Source organism: Heteronotia binoei, chromosome 13 (genome assembly GCF_032191835.1).
Source record: "Heteronotia binoei isolate CCM8104 ecotype False Entrance Well chromosome 13, APGP_CSIRO_Hbin_v1, whole genome shotgun sequence".
NCBI classification, from domain to species: domain Eukaryota; kingdom Metazoa; phylum Chordata; class Lepidosauria; order Squamata; family Gekkonidae; genus Heteronotia; species Heteronotia binoei.
Genome location: NC_083235.1, coordinates 58,111,970 through 58,136,351, shown reverse-complemented (window position 1 = coordinate 58,136,351; position 24,382 = coordinate 58,111,970). Strand labels below are relative to the sequence as shown.

At 43.2% G+C, this 24,382-nt stretch overlaps 1 protein-coding gene across 10 annotated transcripts in view; it reads left to right on the top strand.

Annotated features, from left to right (window-relative positions):
* BAIAP2 (BAR/IMD domain containing adaptor protein 2) overlaps positions 1-24,382 on the top strand; it is a 201,266-nt gene that overhangs the window by 163,189 nt on the left and 13,695 nt on the right. For 4 of the 10 annotated variants that reach the window (XM_060253422.1, XM_060253419.1, XM_060253418.1 and 1 more), the window contains exons 8-13: positions 5,691-5,918; positions 10,056-10,257; positions 11,607-11,808; positions 15,082-15,150; positions 15,673-15,823; positions 19,793-19,827. In XM_060253422.1, coding sequence (XP_060109405.1) covers positions 5,691-5,918; positions 10,056-10,257; positions 11,607-11,808; positions 15,082-15,150; positions 15,673-15,823; positions 19,793-19,827 — 887 coding nt within the window. Of the gene's footprint in view, positions 1-5,690; positions 5,919-10,055; positions 10,258-11,606; positions 11,809-15,081; positions 15,151-15,672; positions 15,824-16,901; positions 17,001-19,792; positions 19,828-21,285; positions 21,411-24,382 lie in introns of those variants that run through there. The other 6 variants (XM_060253415.1, XM_060253414.1, XM_060253417.1 and 3 more) reach the window with 3 other exon arrangements.

The window sequence follows — 24,382 nt, the reverse complement described above, 5'->3', positions numbered from 1 at the left end:
GTCCAAATTAAGTCTAAATAGCTGCCAACTCCTGTATTATGGCTGAGTGTCTTTTAAAGATATTGGAAAGACTGAAGATGTTCATGGCCACTGGGAGAACCTGGTGGGGGCAGCAGCGATGCTGCCCAATAGCAGGACCATGGCAATTGCCTAACATGGGTCTGTAACGCTGAGGCTGGATATTTAGGATGACAGTTGAATTTCCTGTGTTTTCAAGCTTGTATTACAAAGTGATTAAACAGATCACATGAAGCTGCCTTACGCGGAATCTGTAATCACATGAAGTTGCTGGATCTTATACTATTGGTCCATCAAGGTCAGTATTGTCTACTCTGATTGGCAGTGGCTCGCCAGGGTCTCAGGTGCAGGTCTTTACATCACAACTTTTTTTAACTGGAGGTTCCAGGGGTTAAACCTGGGAACTACTGCATGCCAAGCAGCCACAGCTCCTCTTCCTGGGAGCTAGCATTGCATAATATCTTAGTGAGCTATGAAGTCTTCAGTTCCATCTTACATTTTGCTACTTCTGCCACCAGTGCCCTGGGTGACTTTAGGCAAACCCCCTCCTCCCCATTCTCTTCCTGATTTGGCTGCTGCTTGCACATGCATGCATGCTGTGTGTCTGCTCATTATGAGTGATAATTTAAATGTGGAGTCCATTGTCATATGCTTAGAAGTGATATTTGTATAGTAATTTTTCTTGTTCAAAACAGCCTCACTGCATTGGGGTACAAGTGGGTAAAATGGGGATGCTGTGTTTTCTGTGCCATTCTTTTTTTTTTCTGTACTGTAAACTAGCCCCAAGAGAAGTTTCAGGCTCTCTTTGCCACCAAGTTGTAGTGTACTAGAAAACTCAGAAATGTGCCTGCAGTTTGTCATTTTAATATTTCCCTGCTGTGGCCATTGCTTTCTTGTTTGTGACATTTCTAACCTGTCCTCAGGATTTCAGAGTAGTTAGGGGTTTTTATTAGAATAGACAGAAGGACTGAAGAGCAATGTCAGTAGGAAGTCTTGGGATTCCAGTACTTCATTAACTGGGCCCCAGGAGAGCATCTCTTTGCTTGCAGTCCTCCCCAAGTCACAGCAATTTGCAGTCCATGCAAGAGAAGGGAAGACTGATTGGCACAAACAATGCCTGCTGCCACCATCACCCTTTTGCAGGCTACCCAGAGATCAGGATCTCCTAAAGGTGTCAATGTGGTAGATGTTACTGGCCCGTTTAAACTGAGCCGTGCAGACCTTTACACTTCACACAATTAAACTCTGTTGGTCTTAAAGGTGTCACTAGACACAAACTTTGTTCCGTTGCTTTAGACCAACATGACTACCCACCTGGACATTTACATAGGCAGCCTCTTCAGGTATCCCAGAATTCCAAGTATTGTGAAAGACTGCTTCTTTTCATTCTTAAATCTAAAGTCACTAAACTTCACTAGCAGATCATCTATTCTGCTGTAAGTGACTCCCCCCCCCGCCCCGCATCTTAACCCCACCCCCAATTAACCTGTGCTTGCCTGGAGCCTGCTGAGTGCTATTCTCTCTCTCTCTCTCTCTCTCTCTCTCTCGCTCTCTCTCTCTCTCACACACACACACACACGTTGCTATGGAGCAGTTGGGCTCTGCAGCCTAGTAACCAACTTTGTGTGTTGACAGCACCCTGCTGCTACACAGCAATATTTCATGAACAAGCTGTTTCTGAGGAAGTGTCCCATGTGTGGTGGTGCTAGTGCTCTGCTTCACTTTTGCTGTTAACCTTTTGTGTTGAACACTGAACCACTGGGAAAGCTGGAAGAACTGCTAGAAAAGCAGGACCTGATGCTTTAACAGTGATGTTGATTTCTGACCAGACAGAAATCTCTGCCCATCCCCTTCTTTGGCAAAGTGTTCCTGACTTGCTTTAAATAAATGGCTAGGTGCACAACTTTTGAAACGAGCACATTCATCCCTCTTACTCCTATTCCCTCAACTGGAGATGGGAGGAGAAAACTCTTTATGACCTCAACTCCCTGTTCCTTATGTGTCCCTTTGGAACAGGGGAAGGCCAGTCCTGGAAGTCTGTTGTTAGAATGGCAGCTGTATCCTTCACCCTAGTTTATAGTTGCAGAGCCAGATGGTGCTAAAAGCTTCTTCATGTTCTTGCACTATGGCTTAGTTGTTTTCTCTAAGCCCCACCTACCCACCTGCCCTTACATGTTGCAGTTTTAAGTGAAACCTCCCATTTCTTGCTCATACCCTGCGCTTTTAACATTGGCTCCAAAGGCTTTCCTGCATAGAACTGGCACTGGTTGGAGTTAAATGCCACTGGAACTATTGGGATCTAATGTACCTAGGACCCCAGCTGTACAGAAGCATTGAGATTGTGCTCTTGCTGTTACTTTTACTACCACTGCTGCAGCAGGTGAAGATCAAGCTATTCTGTCTAGCATCAGATATGTACTCTACACCTACCAGGGGTGGGGCGATCCTGGATTTGGTCCTAAGTAATGCCCAAGACCTGGTGAGAGATGTAAAAGTGACTTCACCGCTTGGGAGCATTGACCATAACGTTATTGATTTCACCATTTGCATAAACAGGGAGTTGCCCCAAAAGGCCAGCACAACCACTTGTAACTTTAAAAGGGGTAAATTCTCTGAGATGAGGAGGCATGTGAAGAGGAAACTGAAAGGAAAGGTAAATACAGTCAAAACCCTTGGGGAAGCTTGGAGGCTATTTAAACTACAATCCTAGAAGCTCAGATAAAATATATACCACAAGTTAGGAAAGGCACAAACAGGTATAAGAAAAAGCCTGCGTGGTTAACTAACAAAGTTATGGAAGCTGTAAAAGGTAAGAAGGATTCCTTTAAGCAGTGGAAAGCTAGTCCAAGTAAGATTAATAAAAGGGAATACAGGCTGTGGCAAATCAAATGTAAGACTGTGATCAGGCAGGCAAAAAGGGACTATGAGGAGCATATTGCAAAAAACAAAGACCAACAATAAAAATTTCTTCAAATATATTAGAAGCAGGAAACCAGCCAGGGAGGCAGTGGGGCCCTTGGATGACCAAGGGGTAAAAGGATTACTGAAGGAGGATAGGGAAATGGCTGAGAAGCTGAATGCATTTTTTGCTTCTGTCTTCACTGGGGAAGATGAGAAGTGTTTGCCTGCTCCAGAACCGCTAATTTTGGAAGGGGTGTTGAAAGACCTGAGTCAGATTGCGGTGACAAGAGAGGAGGTCCTACAACTGATAGACAAATTAAAAACTAATAAGTCAACAGGTCCAGATGGCATACATCTGAGAGTTCTAAAAGAACTCAAAGTTGAACTTGTGGATCTCCTGACAAAAATATGTAATCTTTCATTGAAATCTGCCTCTTTTCCTGAGGACTGGAAGGTAGCAAATGTCACCCCCATCTTTAAATAGGGTTCCAGGGGAGATCCGGGAAATTACAGGCCAGTCAGTCTGACTTTAAAAACCGGGAAAGTTGGTAAAAACCATTATCAGAGACAGAATGAGTAGGCCCATTGATGAACACAGGTTATTGAGGAAGACTCAGCATGGGTTCTGTAAGGGAATATCTTGCCTCACTAAGAGTTCTTTGAGGGGGTGAACAAATGTGGACAAAGGGGACCCAATAGATGTTGTTTACCTTGACTTCCAGAAAGCTTTTGATAAAGTTCCTCATCAAAGGCTCCTTAGTAAGCAAGAGTCATGGAGTAAAAGGACAAGACCTCTTGTTGATCAAAAACTGGCTAATTATTAGGAAACAGAGAGTGAGTATAAATGGACAATCTTCGCAGTGGAAGACAGTAAGCAGTGGGGTGCCGCAGGGCTCAGTGCTGGGTCCCATGCTCTTTAACTTGTTCATTAATGATTTGGAGTTGAGAGTAAGCAGTGGCTAAGTTTGCAGATGATGCTAAATTGTTCAGGGTGGTGAGAACCAGAGAGGATTGTGATGCATTCCAAAGGGATCTGTAGAAGCTGGGTGAGTGGGCATCAACATGGCAGGTGAAGTTCAATGTGGCCAAGTGCAAAGTAATGCACATTGGGGCCAAAAATCCCAGCTACAAATACAAGTTGATGGGGTGTGAACTGGAAGAGACTGACCAAGAGAGAGATCTTGGAGTCATGGTAGATAACTCACTGAAAATGTCAAGACAGTGTGCGATTGCAATAAAAAAAGGCCAATGCCATGCTGGGAATTATTAGGAAGGGAATTGAAAACAAATCAGCCAGTATCATAATGCCCCTGTATAAATCGATGGTGTGGTTTCATTTGGAATACTGTGTACAATTCTGGTCACCGCACCCCAAAAAGGATATTATAGCATTGGAAAAAGTCCAGAAAAGGGCAACTAGAATGATTAAAGGGTTGGAACACTTCCCCATGAAGAAAGGTTAATATGCTTGGGACTCTTTAGCTTGAAGAAACGTTGACTGTGCGGTGACATGATAGAGGTTTACAAGATTATGCATGGGATGGAGAAAGTAGAGAAAAAAGTACTTTTCTCCCTTTCTCACAATACAAGAACTCGTGAGCATTCAGTGAAATTGCTGAGCAGTTGGGTTAGAACGATTAAAAGGAAGTACTTCACCCAAAGGATGATTAACATGTGGAATTCAAAACATGTGGAATTCAAAACAGGAGGTGGTGGCGGCTACAAGCATAGCCAGCTTCAAGAGGGAATTGGATAAAAATATGGAGCAGAGGTCCATCAGTGGCTATTAGCCACAGCATATTGTTGGAACTGTCTGGGGCAGTGATGCTCTGTATTCTTGGTGCTTGGGGGGGCAAAGTGGAAGGGCTTCTAGCCCTACTTGTGAACCTCCAGATGGCACTTGGGGTTTGTTTTTGTTTTTGGCCACTGTGTGACAGAGTGTTGGACTGGATGGGCCATTGGCCTGATCCAACATGGCTTTTCTTATGTTATGTACACAGCTGGTTTTACTTTGCTGGCATGAGGACCTTCTAGAGAAAAAGCTGCCTGTATATCAATGGAGTGTTCTGATTTAATAATAAATCACTGTGAACTGAGGGGGTTGTGCTCTGTTGTATTTAAAGAATGTGTTTTTATATACCATCATTTTGTGGCATAGCGCTGGAAGTCCTATGCTGACTTGACAGTAGCACATGCCTGTGTTCATATTTCCTTCCTTCTTCTTGAGTCGCAGTGCCTCTTAGAATTCTCCCTCCCAGGTTCTGAAAACTGCTGTTTAAATTCCACTTCTCCAGTGTCACTGAGGCAGTGAAAGCCCCTGACCTGCTATCAGAATATTTCAAGATGCAACTAGAAAAAAAAAAATTGCTTTCTTTCATCCTCCCTTTCCTTTTATAAATGTTTTTGTGCCCTTAAACTGGTCCATCAGCTATTGTGACCCATATATTGATCTCTTTTTTGTTGGAATGTACCAGTATCTTGTTTATAACTCATGAAGGACCAAATTAATCTATTTCACTGCTTTAAATAGATAAATGGTGAATAAATCTTATGCGTGTGAGTCTGTGAGTGTGGAACTTGAAGCAAGCTACAAATTCATGGTTGACTTATTACTCTTAGAAGACAATAATCATTAGGAGGATTCATTGAGGGGGCAGTGTGTTCTGTGGTTTGTTGGGCTTGCTACTTTTTCATGCACTTCTTGTTGGTGGAAATATTTGTGTGGGTCCCCTTGTGCTCTGACTTTCTTCTGTTTTTTTTGTAAACTGCAGGGAAGAGAAATCTTGACACAGAAGCTCCCTCTGTGGCAGCAGGCTTGCTCTGATCCTAACAAGATCCCAGAACGTGCTATTCAGCTCATGCAACAGATGGCCATTGGCAGCAATGGGACTGTTATGCCCAGCCCTCTTTCTACATCAAAAGCAAACCTCGTCATCTCTGATCCTATCCCTGGTGCCAAACCACTCCCAGTTCCGCCAGAACTGGCACCTTTTGTAGGAGTAAGTATTGTGCGAGGGGAGGATCATATACATTCTTTTTCTGCATGGTGTTTTGGTCCTAGAACCATCTCTTGCTCAGTTACATATGACAGAATAGTTACGATTTAGATTGCTGCTAGAAAGCCCAGGGCTATTGAAAGGCAAATAGACTGCTCTGCACTTATAGAACATGTGTTTTCACAAGGCAAAGTGTCATGATTCTAAGCCTAGTGCAGCCTGCAGGCTCCAGGGAAGCCTGTATTAGAATAGTAACCAGACCTACATTTCCCAGAATCCTTTCTGTCCCTCTGATTAGGGTGGGCAGAAATTTTAGAGAGAAAACTTGCCCAGTAGAGATCAGAGGGGTGGGACCTGGAAGAAAGGGAATAAAAAGACTATCTAGAGGGGTGAAAGTGTTCTCTCTAGAGAGGCTGCAGCAGGAGGATTCCCTCATCCAAAGAGGGGTGAGTTGGTTTGAAATCAGAAGGAGGGAACATGTAGTTAGTTGCATCATGGCTTTTATTTTCTTCATACCACCTTTGCTCTTTTTCCCTTTTTCACTGTTGCACTAATAGTTAAAACCACTTTTGTTCTTGAGCATTTACAATAAACCTATTATTGTTATATGCCTGAGTTCTCACAACTCTTTGTCACAGAGGAAGGTATTTGGGTTGCTCTGGGCCCTCCCAGACAGACCCATACCAGAGTGGTGGCTGCCTGTAGAGGACTTCCCTGATTGTGACACAAGGCCATTAAGGATTCTGAGGGATTCAGCTTTTTGAGTAGTTGGGGGGGCAGGGTGATCCTGTCTGCTGGAAAACAAGGCAAAGAATGAAGCTAGGTTAACCTTTTGGTAATTACATCCATTCACTTGTGACAAGAATGTGCCTGAAACCTTTCAGCTTCTGTGCTCCCTCCTTTCTGATTTAGGATAATGATTTGTTGCAGTGTTTCCCATTTGCAGGGTTGTGACCCAGTACCAGGCCATGGAAGTCTCACTACCGGGTCACAAGAAAAGCCAAAGCTAGCCCCGCCCCCAGCAAAGCTAGCCCCACCCTATCTCTATGTTGTGCAGAGAGGAGCTCGGCTGCCTCTCCTTCCTTCTCCCCGCTCCCAGTGTTTGAGAGAAAAGCTGGCATCCATTGGCACTTTAGACCCATCAAGTGTTCTTCAAGGTATGAGCTTTCATGTGCCTTGCAGTACGTTCTTTTGGGGAGATTTTCCAGGGAGGCCTGGGCGGCAAAGAAGGATGTGTGTGTGTTTTTCAGCCGGGAGGGGCGGCGAGTGGGCATTGCAGTAGCTGTTTTTTTAACCAAACGACTCCTGGGCAGAATTTTTGTTGGTTGGAGTCATCTGATGATGAGGAAGGCTTTTTTTCTTTGCCCCCCCCCCTTCTTTCTTTCTTTTCCTGCAAGTGATGCTCTGTCTGTATTCTTGGTGCTGTAAGCAACAGTGGGAGGACTTCTAGTGCCCTGGCCTCACTGGTGGACATTCTGGTGCTTTTTGGGCATTGTATGAGGGAATTTTGGACTGGATAGTCCACTGGCCTGATCCAACATTGCTCCTCTTATGTTTATGTTCTTTCTTTCCATGTCTTTCTTTTCTTTTCTTTTCTTTTCCTTTCCTTTCCTTTCCTTCCATTTCATTCTTTCCCATTCTTTCTTTCCTTCAATTTTTGCTGGATGAAACTTTTCTGTTCATCATATTGTTGTTGCAGATATAGGAGCTCTGCCAATGAAAAGTTGGCACCCCCAGTAGTAGCCAGGTGGCCTTCTGTGAGATTTCTGTGTGAGTGAGAGTAAGAGGCGTGGGGCAGAAAGAGATTATTGGAGATTACTGCGGTATATCTCAACAGCACTGGAAGAGATGGTATTATGAACTTGCCACCATTTTACTGGTCCTGCTTTTAACAGCTGTCTGACACCAAAATTAAACTCCTCCTGTAGATATTAAAAAGGATGAAAGTAGTTCACTGGCTAAGAATCTGCACAACAGGTTGCTTTTAAAGGCATGGGAAACACAGCCAGTAAAAGCTGCAAGCCCCTCATAAATATCCTTTTTGGGACAACTGCAGAAAAGCTTGTATGAACTTCATATAACTTGAAATTAATTCATTAATTGCAGTACAATTCTCTGCTACCTTTCACAGCAATTTCCCTGTTTTTCAACCAAAGAAAAGTATGAAAAATAGCTTTCAAAAGATTTTCTTGAAACCCAAGCGAGCTTGGTTGTAGCTTGAGGCAGGGTTCCAGTAGTAGCAGCCGAAGGAAGGGCCTACTAAATGTTAGCATATTTTGAGTTAGAGCAACTGCCATGGCGCAGTGTGGGTGGTACACAGTGCTGGCATTCCTGATGCCAATGGCAAGAGCACTCCCAACTTTATACACTGGCCAGTGCTGTTGAGGAAGGGATGTGTAGGTGATGCAGGCAATTGAAAATGGGCATTAGGAGTGCTTGCAAGCTGGAGAAAAATACACAGACAGGTGCATGCAGGTGTGAGGGTGAAAAGAGAGGACCGCTCACTTTCCACCCCCTTTTGGCTCAGCATGAGTTTCAGAGAGATTTTTCTGAAAATGAATTTACTTCCGAAGAAGAGGCAGGTTTGGGGGTGTGCCCTGGAAGTGACATTGCAGGAAAAGGTGGAGTTTTGGTTCAGTGTGCCCCGGAAGTGACATCACTTGGTCCTTGACACCACAGGAAATGACAGGAAAAGGTGTGAGGGTGAAAAGAGAGGACCGCTCACTTTCCACCCCCTTTTGGCTCAGCATGAGTTTCAGAGAGATTTTTCTGAAAATGAATTTACTTCCGAAGAAGAGGCAGGTTTGGGGGTGTGCCCTGGAAGTGACATTGCAGGAAAAGGTGGAGTTTTGGTTCAGTGTGCCCCGGAAGTGACATCACTTGGTCCTTGACACCACAGGAAATGACATAATTCCTGTCTCCCAGCTCCACCCCCAAAGTCTCCTGGCTCCACCCCCAAATTTTAGTGGGCTACGACGGAGAAGTGTAAAAATAACCAGGCCATGGGAAAGAAAAGTTTGGGAAACCCTCCTCTAGATAAAGCAATGGACTTTTGAAATCCCATTTGTTTAAATGGAAAACAGGTAAATACATATAGATCCTGCTGGATAGCTGTGTTGGTCTGAAGCTGTAGAACAAAGTTTGAGTCCAGTGACGTAACAGCTTATTACAAGAAATGCTAGTATCACAAAGTTTCTTTTGGAAAGCTGGTCTTTGCTTACAAACTGGAATTCTAAACTACAGTTTAATCCTAGTTTAGAATCTCAGTTAGTGGACAAGAAAAAAAACCCCAGTTTGTATAAGAACCTGAATTTGGACATCACAACAAAGTAAAGTTAGATTGAAAACTTTTTTTTTTACAAGGAATTCTTCAACTTTGATTGTGTCCACAATGGGAGGAAGAATGTGAACTCAAGGATTTCTGAGTCATGTCACAAAAAGCTGTGGTTATTTCATGACACTCTGAATGCTACCTAGTGGTCATACGAAGCTTATTAATACTGTGTTAAAGCAGTGGTCCATCTAGTTCATTATTTGTGAAGCTCTTTCCCAACACTTATTGCTTGTAATTCTTTAACTGGCTATGCCAGGGATTGGACCTACAATCTTTGTCATGCAAAGTATTTGTTCCAGCACTCAGCCACCCCCTTTTGCATAACTGCACAACAACTGAAACCAGCTGTAATTTTCCTTAAAATCTGAATAGAGTTTTGAATAGAACACTGTGCCTGCACTACTTGCACAGATATATTTGCACTTAAAACTAAACAGTATTGAGCTATTCAGTATTTTAAGTAGTGTATTGATAATCTGTATGGGTGCAGTCCAAAAAGCTTTTAGCTGAAAGTTTTAAACATAATGTGAATGATTGGAGGTAGGTGGGATGTGCACTGTAGTACAAAGTATTGTAAACAACTTTAAGCTGTGTATTTGGAAATTTGTGCACAACGAGCTGATTTGTGCCTGTAGCTTTGAGCTGATTTGTGCCTGTAGTAGTAGTAGGTTCTGTATTTTTTTTGTTAAATATTCTTTCAATATATATTCCCTAGTAAAATGTGATGTATATGACCAGTTAGTTTCCTACCCCATGAGTTCTCCTGTTCCTTGATCTCACATTGGTTTTTCTCTTCCTTTCTTCAGAGAATGTCTGCTCAAGAGACCATTCCAGTGATGAATGGTGTCTCAGGCTCAGAAGGTGAAGATTACAACCACTGGTCTGACAGGAAACCTCCTCAGCCTAAGTCTCTATCCCCACCTCAGCCACAGAAGCAATTGAGCGACTCTTACTCTAACACGCTCCCTGTGCGCAAAAGTGTCATGCCCAAAAACAGCTACGCAACCAGTAAGTCTTTTTTGTGAGAGAAACAGATGGGCTCTAGGGCAACCTTCCAGCAATTTTCCACTTCTGGGAGCAAATCAGTGTTGTGATGCTAAATGGAAATGGCTGCAGCAGCAGCACTGGGAGGCAGGTTGCAAGAGGGAGCATAGAAATCATGAAGATGGTACTAAAATCTTCAGAATTATTTCTCAGCTGAATGTTCATTTGCTCCTTTATAGTGGTAGAATTTCTGGAAGCCTCGCAGATACAATGCTTGAATAAAGCAGACCTGGCCACATTTGTATAATACGGTGCATATCTGAAGTAGTTTGTTGCTATGCTCTTGTTCTTGATGCATAATGACAGAAGCCATCAGAAAGGAGCTTTAGCCTTGGCAATTCAGAGTGGAGGGTTTTCTGCCATATTTAAAGTGGATGATAAAACCTGAGTTCAGATGCTTGCTGCTGTTGCTAAGTTGTAGAACAAGCAAGAGATCTTACTTGGTGCAATCAGGAAAAGTTGGGTGAGGATGAACAAGCTTTTTTACAGTGTTGCTTGTTCTCCATTTTTTGTCATGTTGCACAAGCATTGCTCTCCAGCTGTGCTTTCTTTTAAGAGGAGTGAGCTCAATGAGGATATTTTGCCAAGAGGCTCACTTTGCCTTTCTCTTTTCCCCCTTTGGTACCATCATCAAGAGGGAGATGTTCAGAATAATGTAATGAATGAAGTCTTAGACAAAGCACTACAAAGAACTTGCTTTGGACAACAGGCAAAGCAATAGTGCTGGAAAATGCTGCCTTGCACTCAAAGTCTAAAACAACTAAGGAATCTAATGGGACAGCAGCTATTAAAAAATGGTTATGAATATTTTCCTCACTATCACATGGCATAATTATAAGAGATGCCATTAGCTTTTCTGTATATTGTAATTTACAGCTTATGTAGCTTATATTTAATGAGAGGCTTTCTGAGAACATCTTAGCAAAATGTGTTGTGATAATTTAAAGTGCATGCCATTAAATTAATCTCCTGCATACTGCTTTTTCTTCTAGTGTGCCATATGCATAAACTGTGATCCATACATCGGTGTGTTAACCTTTTTGATGTTGGATCATTACTTTGAACTAATCTGTTAGAAAGTGGCATTCATTAAAGTTAACCCCCCCCCCACACACACTTTTGGATTTAATTTCTACGTTTTTCAAAACTTCTGTGTTTGTTCAGTTTTCAGTAAATGGCTTTTTAGTCTGCAATAAATCTTTCAATGTTTTCTCATATAAAAGATTTTGATCAGCTTGTGAAATCCTGTCCAGAATAAGAGCCACTTGGCCTGATTTTTTTGTTTTGTTTTTCCCATTGTTTCTCCATTTCAGCTGAAAACAAGACTCTGCCACGTTCTAGCTCCATGGCAGCAGGGTTGGAGAAGAATGGTAGGATGAGAGTACGAGCAATCTTCTCTCATGCTGCTGGGGATAACAGCACCCTTCTGAGTTTCAAGGAGGGAGACCTCATTACGTTGCTAGTGCCAGAGGCCAGGGATGGGTGGCACTATGGAGAGAGTGAGAAGACAAAACTGTAAGCTTTTTGTTGTCGTTGTTTTGAGGTTGTGGAACTGTGTGGGTCTCCTGTCTTCAGGGCCGGCTCGCCCACTAGGCAAACTAGGTAGTTGCTTAGGGCGCTGGCAGGGTGGGGGCTCCGAATTCAGCCTTCCCCCCTAGGCAAAGGCCTAGTTTGCCCTCCCCCACGCCGCCGCCTCCCTTCCTTCCCCACCCCAGGTCTATTTTAATTCCAGGAAGGGCGATGGCACGCTGCTCCCAGGCTGTCTAAAGGCCACCCCCCCGTCGATCACCTGATCGGCGGGTAAAACTGCGCTGCATCCTCACTCAATGCCTGGGCAGGCCAGCAGCTGCACTAACAAACTGTGTCCCGAAAGGGCGCTGCTGCTGCTCCCTCTCCCCACTTCCTGGGTGGGGAGGAGGGAGCAGCAGTGGTGACCTTTCGGGTTGTGGTTCGTTAGTGCAGCTGCTGGCCTGTCTGGGCATTGAGTGAGGATGCAGCACGATTTTACCTGCCGATCAGCAGATTGGTGGGGGGTGGCCTTTAGACAGCCTGGGAGCAGTGCACAATCTGCCTTCCCAGAATTTGAATAGACCTGGGGTGGGGAAGGGAGGGAGGAGGAGGCGAGGGGCAGCGCAGCGCCGCAGGGGGGAGGCACGGGGGGGTGCTGTGGAGGGGGGCGGCAGACCACTAGTCTGTCTAGGGCGCCATGTGTGGTCAGGCCAGTGCTGCCTGTCTTGGAGCCAAGAAAAGAGTGAACAATTGGCATTTGCCTTTCAATTCTCTTCCCTGCAAAGGATGAAGGCTCTGGGGCAGGGCTTGCTGGGAGGCTCACAGAAAGGAGCCTGGGATTATGGGCATGCCAGAAGGGCACATGTACAGCATGAATGGAGGACAGCATAGGAGGCCATATAAGGCACAGTTGGCTCTCCCCCACCTCCCTTTGCCCTAGCTCCCTGCAAAACTAGGGACAGTAGGGCTGTGCTATTCCTGTTGCCCTCTGCTTACATGTCTTTTGGAAATACAAACAAAGGGAAATCCAAAATTGAGCAAATCCTTACCCAGTCTGAGTGCAGTAAAATTTCTTCAGAGGAATTATTCTCTGCCCTTTGTGCTTGAAATGCTTGGTTTTCTCAGGATTCTGGCCTGCACCACTTTGGAATGTTTGTAATCTTTTGATGCCCTGTGTTTTATTATTGGGAGAGAGTTTAGTGAGCCAAGAGGGAGAATGTATATATAATAAATAGAAATGGACCAAAGTATTGTCCATAGATGAAAATTTGGAGTGAAATGGGGGATGGGTTGTAGGGTGTGAAATGACTCTCCCAAATCTTGCTGTTTCCACTGTACCCTTCTTCGTGATGGTTTTCCACAAAATGGTTTGCTGCTTTGCTTCCCACTGCCACTGAAAAGAGCTTCTGATGTTGTACTCTCAGGCTAGTGTAGTATAGTGCAGGAAGCAAGCAAATATTGCCTGGGTAGAGGCTGCTAACAAGGCTACTGAATAAGAGGGTATGTTTCAGCTCAACCCTAATAGTAAGTTCAAACCCAGCAATAGAACTGCTGTTATTGGTCTCATGCTGAGAAAGTAAGATTTCTTCCCAAAGTGAGAGCACTAAGAGAAACTGTGGAAAGCGTTGTCACTTAACCCCTGGAGTTTCCATGGCATAACCTGGAACAAAAGTTGCCTCTGGGTTAGATTGCTACAGCCGGTTTTATTTTGCACAATACACTTGCTAAGGAATAGGGGCAAGCTGGTTGCTTGGCAACAGCTGTGTAGGTAACTTCCTCTGTAATCCCCGGCTATTTGTGAACTGTCTCTGATAATCGAAATCTTGATGTTTTTCTCATCTGCCAGAAAACCATCCTGGAATTTTCTACTCTTTCCTTGAAGGTTGGAAGAAATTTGATCTTTTGAGTGAAATGTCTTGTGACTGGCTTCACTGACCAGTGGCAGTTGCCAAGGAAATAGTGGATCTGATTAGCAAAGGCAGGATAAACAAAGTCTGCTGTGATCTGCTGTTATATAACCATTTAATTCTCAAGTGAGATAGGAAGCTTGGAGTGGGAGTAGGAGCCTCAGGTGAGGCAGCCTCTGCATCACTGAATGTAGAGAAAGGAGAATGTTGCAGACATCTTAACAGAACAAATGGCATGGTGTCTGCCCCAGGTAGGACTAGACGGGTAGGCATGTTAGTCTGTTTGTAGCAGTAGAAAAGAGTAAAAGTCTAGCAGCATCTTAAAGACTAACAAAATTTGTGGTAGGGCGTGAGCTTTTGTGAGTTACTGCTCATTATCTGAAGAAGTGAGCATTGACTCATGAAAACTCATACCCTGCCACAAATTTTGTTAGTGTTTAAGGTGCTACTGGACTCTTGCTCTTTTCTCCAGCTAGGACTGTTACAGATAACAGCACCTTCTCTGTAACTATCCAGAAATGAAGGCTATTGTGGTGTGAGGTGAAGGGCTTACAGGTGAGCTTCCTATGGTCCTGTTAACTGCAGCATCATTTTATACATATAACGTTGATGGCTTGTTGGTGTTTGCGCACTTGTTTTTATATGTTTCTTCCAAGACTTTTCAGTTTATCATGCTGAAAATTCAGTGACCATTTGCCTCAGCTTTCATAAGCAGTTAAGAGCAATATGGAAGGTAATGCTGTCTGCTATTAACATGTTGCAGCAAATTCAAAAATTTTCAAAGGAAGAAAAAAATTGTAAGCCCGCAGATCTTTTTGCCACAAGATAGCATGGAAACCAATTTTATTTGTATGATTTTTTTTTTGTGGTAAAAAAGTTCTCCAAAGCTCAGGGGGTGGATTCACCATTGTGTAAGTGGAGTGCAGCATGCTAATTTTAGTAATTCATTGGAGTGGTGTATTCTGCCTTTCCTTCCATAGGGGCTTTTGAGGTTTTTGTTTGTTTTGCTCCCAGGACTTGACAGCTGACACACCTCTGACATAAATACTTGGGAAAGCTGTAGGAGTTCTACAGAGCATGGTTGCCTGTATATGCCAGGCATCCTTTTCGCTTCCACTTCAAAGGAGAGGTGGAATGGATTCATAGTGTGATCCTAGAACTCACACCCTCTGCCATCCCCTGACTTGCAAAATTCCATGAAATACATAATACATATATATACAAAATTGTTTCAGGGGCACTCAGGCCTGAAGTTTGGGCCCAATGGATTAACAGATGGCCCACTGCTTTAATTGTAACACTTCTCAAATTTTGGTATCCAATGTGACAGAGATACATGCAATCTTCTTTCCCTTTTTGCTCTGCATTACAGGAGAGGCTGGTTTCCATTCTCCTACACCCGTGTGCTGGACAGTGATGGGAGTGACAGGCTACACATGAGGTAAGAAGCCCGTGTCCTGTTGAGGAGATTTCTCTTTAGAAAGGTGGACCCACCTTTGCAAAGCCAGAATGAGTACATTGTTCAGTCTCCTTGTTTATTGGTAACATGCTGTACCTGATCCAGGTCAGTCAGACCAGTATGGCAAGCCTTGCTGTGAAAATATTTGATGTCTTTTTTAGGAACAACCCAAAAGTAAATATGCTTTTAATAGAATGACTTCCATCAGGATGTTTGTTAATTATTGGAAGACGATGGGCAGGAACTGTTAGACCTTTGGAAGAAAAATTAGTCCCTTGTGAAAATTTTAGACTGTATGTCTAAATGGGATTTTAGAGCAGCTGAGGAATATGTGGCTCTTTTTATGTGGCTCTTATTTCCTAGCTAAAGACAAAAGTTAAGTTTCTGAATGGGCAATGAAAAGGAAGTGTCTAGTTAAAATGCGGTCATTTCATTTGCAGTCTGGCTGCTTAATTTGCGGTGAAGCATATAGCAGATATTAATCAAGAGTATTTCTTCTTGCAGCCAAGGGAAAAGCAGCAGCACAGGTAACCTGCTGGACAAAGATGATATCCCCCCTCCTGATTACAGCATGTCCTCCCGAGCTTTCCAGACACAGAATGTCAGCACTTTCAAACAGAGGCCATATAGCGTTGCAGTGCCAGCTTTCTCCCAGGTGAGGAATCTCATTGGGTGGGCCCAGATATATAATCTACTATGAAGGCAACCTGATTTAACTGCCTGAAGCTGAGCTTGAAGTGATGAATGCAAGGCAGAAATTCCACTGCTATAAAGAGCAGAATGAATTTAAATTTATTATGGGTCAGGTAACAGAGACTCAGAAGGTTCTGTTGTACACTTTGTGAGCAGTGTTATTTTTTGTTTTTAGAGAGCTGAAATCTTACGCTGCACAGGCAGAGGTGACTAAAATCAGAGTAGCCTGGGATGTTAGAGTTTCCATACGAGCATGGCAATTTTTAACCAAATTGGCTGGGACTGAACAAAGCCGGAGCCACCTCTTCCTTCTGGACTTCTTACTGGTTAAATCTCAAGGAAGAGAAAAGGTCAACTGAATCATTGTGTGCAACAAAATGGGATTGTGGTTGGCAGAACAAGTTTCACATTACCCTACAATAGAGAGCCAGGCTCCATTGTTTGACTCAGTGGCACTTGTAATATCAGCTGTGTTTTTGTTTGGGATTCTTCCTCTTCCCCATTCCCTACTTCCACAGCTTCTGTAGAATAGGGGAACAAATTTGACCTGAGTCAAGAAATTATGTAGTTCAAATGTTTTGTATTTGAGGAATGTTCACTAGACTGTAAGGAACAACATTACTGAGCCCTATTTTTGACATTTTAGAGTGCACTTGGATAATATTGGTACTGTAATCCAGTTCAGCAATTTCTATTGTGCATAAACTGTTAAGAACCTTGTATGGAGTAGGATGGTGGTAAAAATGCATACTCTTTAGATGTAACAGCTACTTTTCACATCTCCTGTTGTGCTAAGCTCTAATTTTATGCACATGCCTTATTTGTAGAAAATTAAGCTTACCTGGCAGAGTTGAGCCCAAAGCATGGAACACCTTAAGTCACTGCCTGGGGTAGGTAGAAGGGAGGTTATTTTGCTGAAAGGAGTCCTGGTTTCAGCACTGCTAAGTGAACACTCTCCATGTTTTCTGTTTCTGACATACTTCTGTTTACAAACAGGTGGGGCTTATTTGCCAACAGGTGCTTATGTTCATTATTTATAGGACTACTTTATGCCCTATGGCTGTGCACTTAATGAATATTCCAGTGGCCTCTGCCAACTGCTACCTGCTTCCTACCAGCCTTACCCTAGGTCAACAGCCGTAAGTTCCAAAGAACACAATGTTCCAGTTGGGACTTCTGAGGACTGTTTTCTGCCTAATGCATCTTTTTGCCTTACCTAGCATGTTACCCTGATGCATTTTGCTTTTCCTCCTTTCAAAAAAGGCAGTGAATTGAATTGAACTTAAAAAAAAATTAAAGCGGAAGGAGAGAAATGAACAAAAATGAATAGACAAAAAATGTAACCAATTGGCAAATTTAATAATAGATGAGGCACAAAGAATGGCAGTAAAACATCAGTCTAAACCCATCTGGTAACATTGGCTGTTCTGTAAATGTCTCAGACTAGAAATGGGCTGCTTGCAGGTCAATTAAGCTTATTTTTCCCCTCTTATGTTCAGCCTCCCTAGGTGGGAACTCCCTAGGTGGGAACTATCTTTAGACTGGTCTGACTCCTGACCCAAAGCCAAAATTGTTATTTTGAGAGGGTGGGTGGAATGGAGGAGGAGGCAGCCTAACCCCAGTACATTGGAAGGTAAAGACCGATCCAAACGCAAAAAGGAGGTACTGTTGGCTGTTAAAGCCTGAATGTTGTAAAAGTTGTCAGATGGAGGGTGATTTTTCCAGCCCCAAAGTATGTATTACCATTACAAATGGGTAACATTTGGCTGCCAAAGTGCTAAAGCCAGCCGAGACTGCTACAAACACGTTATAGAGTAATAGCAGCCCTGTTGTTTGACTGGGATGCTGACCGTGCCAGGTCTTGTTAAATGAATGAGGCGGTGTGGTTCAAGCTTGCTTGGAAGTTGTGACCTTTTGAGCTGGAAACCATTTCCCCTAATTGTAGATGTAGGGAAGCTAGCTATGATTGCTCAGGGGTTGGGAAAGGTCTTGGTTTCTCTGCTTTCTCCTCCTCCTCCTCCCACCCTCCTCCGCAGGTCACAACACATCAGGTCACAACACATCAGTTAGAATACATAGAATTAAAACATTAAAAATAATAATCCAAATTAACAACTAACAATAAATTTACTAATCAGATCTATGATGGCAGCTATACTGGGACTTCAGGTGCCACCTGAGGAAGCTAGTTAGATGGTCATACACTGCACGCTGTTGCCTGGCGATGCTTTGTTGATCTTGTAAGCAGGGCTGGTCAGAATGGGCACTCTGACACTTCAACAGTACAGACCATGCGAGCAGTGAGAGCAGGGGAAGCCAAGATGAATTGGACATCTGCTACTTCAACTAAAGGCCTGGTGGAACAGCTCTGTTTTGCAGTCCCTGCAGGACTGTAATAGTTCCCGCAGGGCCCTGATCTCCAATGGGAGTATGTTCTGCCAGGGCAGAGGAAAGCCCTGACCCTTTTCAAGGCTAAATGGACGTCTTTGGAGCCGGCGACTACCAGAAGATGTAATTCAGCTGAGCTCTTTAAAGCACATATGGGAGGAGTTGGTCCTGTAGATACGTTGGTCCCTGGCTGCATAAGGCTTTGAAGGTCATTACCATAACCTTGAACTGGTTCCAGTACTCAATTGGCAGCCAGTGTAATTGGCGCAACACCGGATGAATGCGTGCCTGCACAGATGTTGCAGTCAACAGGCATGCCGCCACATTTTGCACTAGCTGCAGTTTCCAGGTCAGCTTCATGGGCAGCCCCATGTACATCAAGTTACAGTAATCTAACCTGGAAGTGACCATTGTGTGGATCACTGTAGCCAAATCCCAGGAGGTGAAATAGGGCCAGCTGCAGATGACAAAAGGCTGAACTGCCAGCAGTGGAGACCTGTCTTCCATGGAATTTCCAAACAAACTCAGTGGCTGTCCCTTATTGACACTCTTCAGTGAAGACGTACCTAGGGAGTTGCAGAGTGGTGAGAGTGCTAATTTGGCTGAGGGAGGTCCCAGAATTTGAGCTACAGGTTGTATAGGGTTACTGTCTAATTGGAGAAGCTTAAACTGTTATTCATCAGCAAGCATGAGGCCAGTGCCAGGAATTTTTGCTGTATGGTCCATTCATAATCATAGCCTTTAGAGAATGAGTTGTGAGCCTTTGTTGCTGGTTTGGTGAAGCAAGCTGAGCAAAAAGTAATTCTCACTAAAGTTTGAGGAGGAGTGTGTATCCACAATAGAAATATCCTCTTGGAATTAATCAAGCTTGCACTTCCTGGAGCATCCCACTGTTAGACCTGTGTCTTGGCTTGATTCTACTCCCCCCGCCCCCCTCGGCCATCCCAGCCAGGAAAAATAAGTGCCTGTAGTTTTTCTTTTCTTGTGCATCCCAGCACAGAGATGAACAGGCAGACTGCAATTTCTCTGTGCAGTGCTTACTCCTGTTTCATCCTTTCCACCAGTGCTTTGAACCATCACTTTAGCAGGTATAGGAAGATTATGCCTTAAAGGTTGATGGAGGAGTCAAAATTCTGTGCTTGTTTCCACCAGAAATGCAATGCCACCATCATGCTTTCTTACACAAGTTGTGTGTAAGCATTCTGTGTTGCCTAAGCTATGCCTATCGCACGACATATCTTATAAAGTTACAAGAACTTTTTCTGCCTGAAGGGAGAGTTCAATATGGGAACTCAATATTTTCCCTCTACTCCTACATCTTTGCAGTCTGAAGTAATCATCTGGTGAAAGGAATACAGCTTTCTACCTTTCACTGATGCCTGCTTGGCTTCCATAGCTAAGCCATTTTGAAAGATTAAGAGCTTTGATTTCATGTCTTGAAATAATTCTTGTGCAATTTGTGTTTATCTTCTGTAGCCACCCATTGGAGGAAATGCAGCATCTTCTGGTTATTAATATCCTGGCTGTCTTTTCTAATCCGCAGGGCCTGGATGACTATGGGGCAAGATCCTCAAGCAGGTAAGAGCTTGTTCTTCAAGCCCACTGTAGATCTACGCAGTAAGTGTCCATAAAGGAGGCTGCAGTATCTCTAGTTAGAAGACTACATGTAAATACTTGCCATGCAAGCATAAGCCTTTGTGTGCAGTGGAATCTGTGGTTTTCAGGGCTACAGAATCCTCTCCCTTCCATAGTATGAGTTTGTTGGGCTTTGATCTAGAAGATTGATTTTAGGAGCCTTCACAAAAAAGAGAATCCAGTGGAAGTGGTGACATTCTGTCTCAGTAAGTGGCTTTCAAGCTGCATTCCACAGAACCTTGTGTTTCCTTGTGAGCAAAGAGGTTCCTCAGTGAGAAGACTCATTTGCCCCTGCAGTGCCCACTAAAGAGAGCTAGCTGGATGTGCTGTTGGTCACTCTGGCAAATCCAAGACTCCACCTTAAAGCATTCCCCGGACTCTTTTTATAATACATTCTTGTTCCATGGAAGATATGCAAGCATTGTTTGCTAGATGAGTCACTGCTGAAAGGGTTTCTTGTAAGCAGGAAATTTATAATAGAAAAGCAGCCACCAAACCTTGGAAACTCTAGGATGTACACAAAGCCAAATACAAAACTTAGCTACTTGTTAAAGAAGACATTAGAGGATTAACTACTCATCCAGGCAACCTGAAAAAGGGGGTGGGTCTCCATAGCTTAAGAATTCCTCAGATCAAAAGTTTGTTTTAGCTTATTTCCACTGCTGTGCTTTAGTCATATTTAATCTCCAGCCCTGTTGAACTTCTGGTGGGCTGAATAGCACCCTAGTTCTCATGCCAGGAGTTAAAGGAACTCTTCAGAATTAGTGAAGAATCTTATTTCTGCCTTTAAGTGCATGTTGGCACTTCCATCATTATGAGGTGTGGTTATGAGAAGTGTTCCTTCTGAGCAGAGTTAGTGTGAGATAGCTCACAGAATTTTAACCTCTGGCTCACACATTTTTGTCTTAGCTCAGGAAAAATAGCCCCAGAGTAAAATAATTTATGCAGTAGCTCACAACTATAATGCCAGTAGCTCACGAAGTAGCATTTTGCTCACGAGACTCCATAGCTTAGAGGGCGCATTGGTTATGAGCATCAATCCCCAGCCTAAAAAATCCCCGTTTTGATACCCCATTGTACATTAGGAAGGCCTAGAATACTTGCTTAATGTGAACTAAATGTAATGAGTCTTCTCCCTGCCCATTCCACAGCACTGTGATCGCTCTAATGAAATGGAAAAAGCAGGGAGTATTGTAAAGCAAAGCTTGGAGCAACGCTGAGAACAGCCCAATCTCTTCCTCTCCCCTACTGTCCTTTCGTGTTCTGAAAAGCAAAGAGATACTGCAGGGCACTCAAAATGTGTTTCTGCTGTTGTCGATTGGATGATTTCTTTTTCTTTTCTTTCTTTTTGTGGTGAAGTGCAGTCTGGCAGTATCCTGTGCTTTTTCTTCTATTCCACAGCGGCAGTGGCACTTTGGTATCTACAGTGTGAGAGAAGGAGCCTTGACTAGAAGTGGCAGCTGCTGCTTGGAAGACTTTTCTGCTTCTCTATTCCCTCCGTTTCTTTTCTGCTTCCTCTTCCTTCTGCACAATCCATGCGCGCGCACACACACACACACGCACACCTCTTTCTCTTTTTTTTTTTATGTCACTCCTCCTGGAATTCTAACTCTTGTGACCATCAAGGAGCCCGTCGGTGCTGCGACCCCCATTCTCTAATGTTGCTGACAACCTTTTCCGAGCAGAAAAATGTCAAAACAGGGTTTGCTGGTTTTCACAGCAGCAGCGGCCACCTGGATGCAGTTTACATTTAGAGTAGATTAGATGGAAATTCTGCATCTTTCTTTTTCTCTCTTTGTACTGCATAAATGGGTTTTTTAAAAAAAGAAAAAGAAAGAAAAGAAAATGCACTATCTCTTTCCAGAGGCTTTAATGTGAGCTGCACATTAATAGGGAAACAAATGGGGTTTTGTTTTCTTTTTTTTCCTCCCTCTCTCTCTTTTAACATCCAGAAACAAATATGCATGGCCTATGGTATATGTACTGTTATTCCAATGATCCTTTTTTGATCTTGACCATGATGCCCGTTTTGTCTAATGGGGAGGTGCATATTGATGCCAGAAAGGCTGGTCACCCTCCGTGGATCGTCATTGGTTGCTGTAAGAAAAAAATGAGTGGTTCTTGGATTCCTGGGCATGGAGAGAGGTGGCTGGTTATTAGGGAGGACTGGACTGATGCAGCTGGTTAAACTGAGCACCAACCCAGTATCCATTTTTTAGAAAATGTTTTGTTTTATATATGCATATAATATATATATTATATATATATTTTGTAGGAAGGTATTGTTACCTCATAGTTAGTGCTCTGGGGTATTGGAGTCAGGGGTTGCTCAAAGCAGGGGGGGAGAACGTTCTGTGCAGTTATGCAACTTGTCAAATCATTCCAAAGACTTTTCTTTCTCTAAAATCTGAAGGCTTTCCCCCATCACTGCTGTTGGATAGAAATGGGTTTCACAACTGCCTGTGCTTGGGGGTGGGTAGATAAAATGTAAACCTGATGGTTTTAAGAAAAACTGAAGTCTTTTCGTTTCCTAAAATGCTGTCAATCTTCTTTGTGTGTCTTGATTAACTTCAGAGACAAACACAGTAGGATTGGAATTAATGGCTACTGGTATTGCTTCTTCGATCTCTGAATTCTGGGAAGTCAGTCACGTGGCCCCTCTTAAAGACTTAACTCTTTCAGTTCCAGCTGAACATCCACAGTGCAAAGTTGTGTACCATTCTCTCTCTTTTTTAACCCCAGTGTGATTTTTTTTTTAAAGAAGAAAAACCAAAATAGAATTACATTTGATCTGTGTAGGAGGCTTTTGGGAATAATCTTGACTATTTGTATATATGAAAGAGCCATCTATACACATAGCAAAGGTTTTATTTGTTTTATATAATAAACCTGAGGCATATGTAATTACAAAAAAAAAACCTCCTTGCATTTTGCCATGACTTTGCTCAAAAGACTTTGACATCCAGGGTATTCTGCAGTCAAACAAATGAATGTAGAAGACAATGCAAAACAAAAATACACAAAACTTGTGTGAAGACTCTAAAAAGTGCTGAGGAAAAAACTTTTTTTAAAAAAAGAAAAAGCACAAAAATCAATAAAGCTGAAGAAAAATGTGCCCTGTATGAAGTTGGTTGAATAAAAGTTTTGATTTCATCCAATGAGTTGGGTTTAGTGAATTTTCTTCAATTTGATAAGTCACCAAACTGTGTGTGTGTTGCCAGATATTGTTAACTCATTTGTAATACTGAAGAACCTCATTCTCTTTCAACTAGCTTTCATTCTGTTTCTTTTTCTGTCTCAAGTTTATGGGGTTTTGATTAACAGATTAATATTGGTTTACTCAGCATAACAGCAGTCATGTTCAATTGAATCTTCATAGTTTGCTTATCCAGTTATCCTAAGTATTGGTAGGTTTGCTGTGGCAGCTTCACCATAAGGTATCCATATATATGTTGGTAGTCTTAGCGGTGTGCAAAAAAAACCCTTGTATTTTTCGGGTTTGGGTATATTGCACATAAAAATATAAGAATTGTTGGATATTCCCAAATTCAGGAAATATTTGGGAAACCTGATTTTTTTTCTGACTCTATTATACCTTATGGGGACCATTATAGTCAATGGTCCCCACAGGGTATAATAGAGAATTGTTTTGGAGGTATCTGGGGCTCTGGAGGAGCTGTTTTTTGAGGTTAAAAAAAGGTAAAGGTAGTCCCCTGTGCAAGCACCAGTCGTTTCTGACTTTGGGGTGACATCACATCACCACATTTTCACGGTAGAATTCTCCAGGCTGTGTGACTCCACATCGATGGAACTCAGAAAGCGTTTAATGGGCTTGCAGTACATTTTAAATGCCTTTTGGGTGAACTTTCCACTTGGAGAAGGTGTTTTAAAGGACTGCGAGCCTTTAAATGCCTTCAGAGTTCAATTGCCACAGAGCTATGTGGCTTGGAGAAGGCATCTAAATGGACCATGATCCCTCGAAACACCTTCCTCCCTTCCATTGAAAGCCATGGAGGATGGGGGCACCTTCTTTGAGGACTCATAGAATTGGTACCCCTGATCCAATATTTTTGAAACGTGGGCCGGGGTGGGGTGGGGTTTGAGGAGAGATACTAGTAGCTAGGCTGTTTTTTGAAGCAGAGGCACCACATTCACAGCCTAGCTACTGGTATTTCTCCTCAACCCCTGCCCCCCCCCCCGGCCCGAGTTTCAAAAATATTGGATCAAGGGTTCTAATTCTATGAGTCCCTAAAGAAGGTGCCCCCATCCTCCACGGCTTTCTATGGAAGGGGGGAAGGTGTTTCAAGGGATTGTGGTCCATTTAGATGCCTTCTCCAAGCTGCACAGCTCTGTGGCAATTGAACTCTGAAAGCATTTAAAGGGCTCACAGTCCTTTAAAACACCTTCTCCTAGTGGAAAGTTCACCCAAAAGGCATTTAAATGGACTGCAAGCCCATTAAATGCTTTCTGAGTTCCATCGCTGTGGAGTCACACAGCT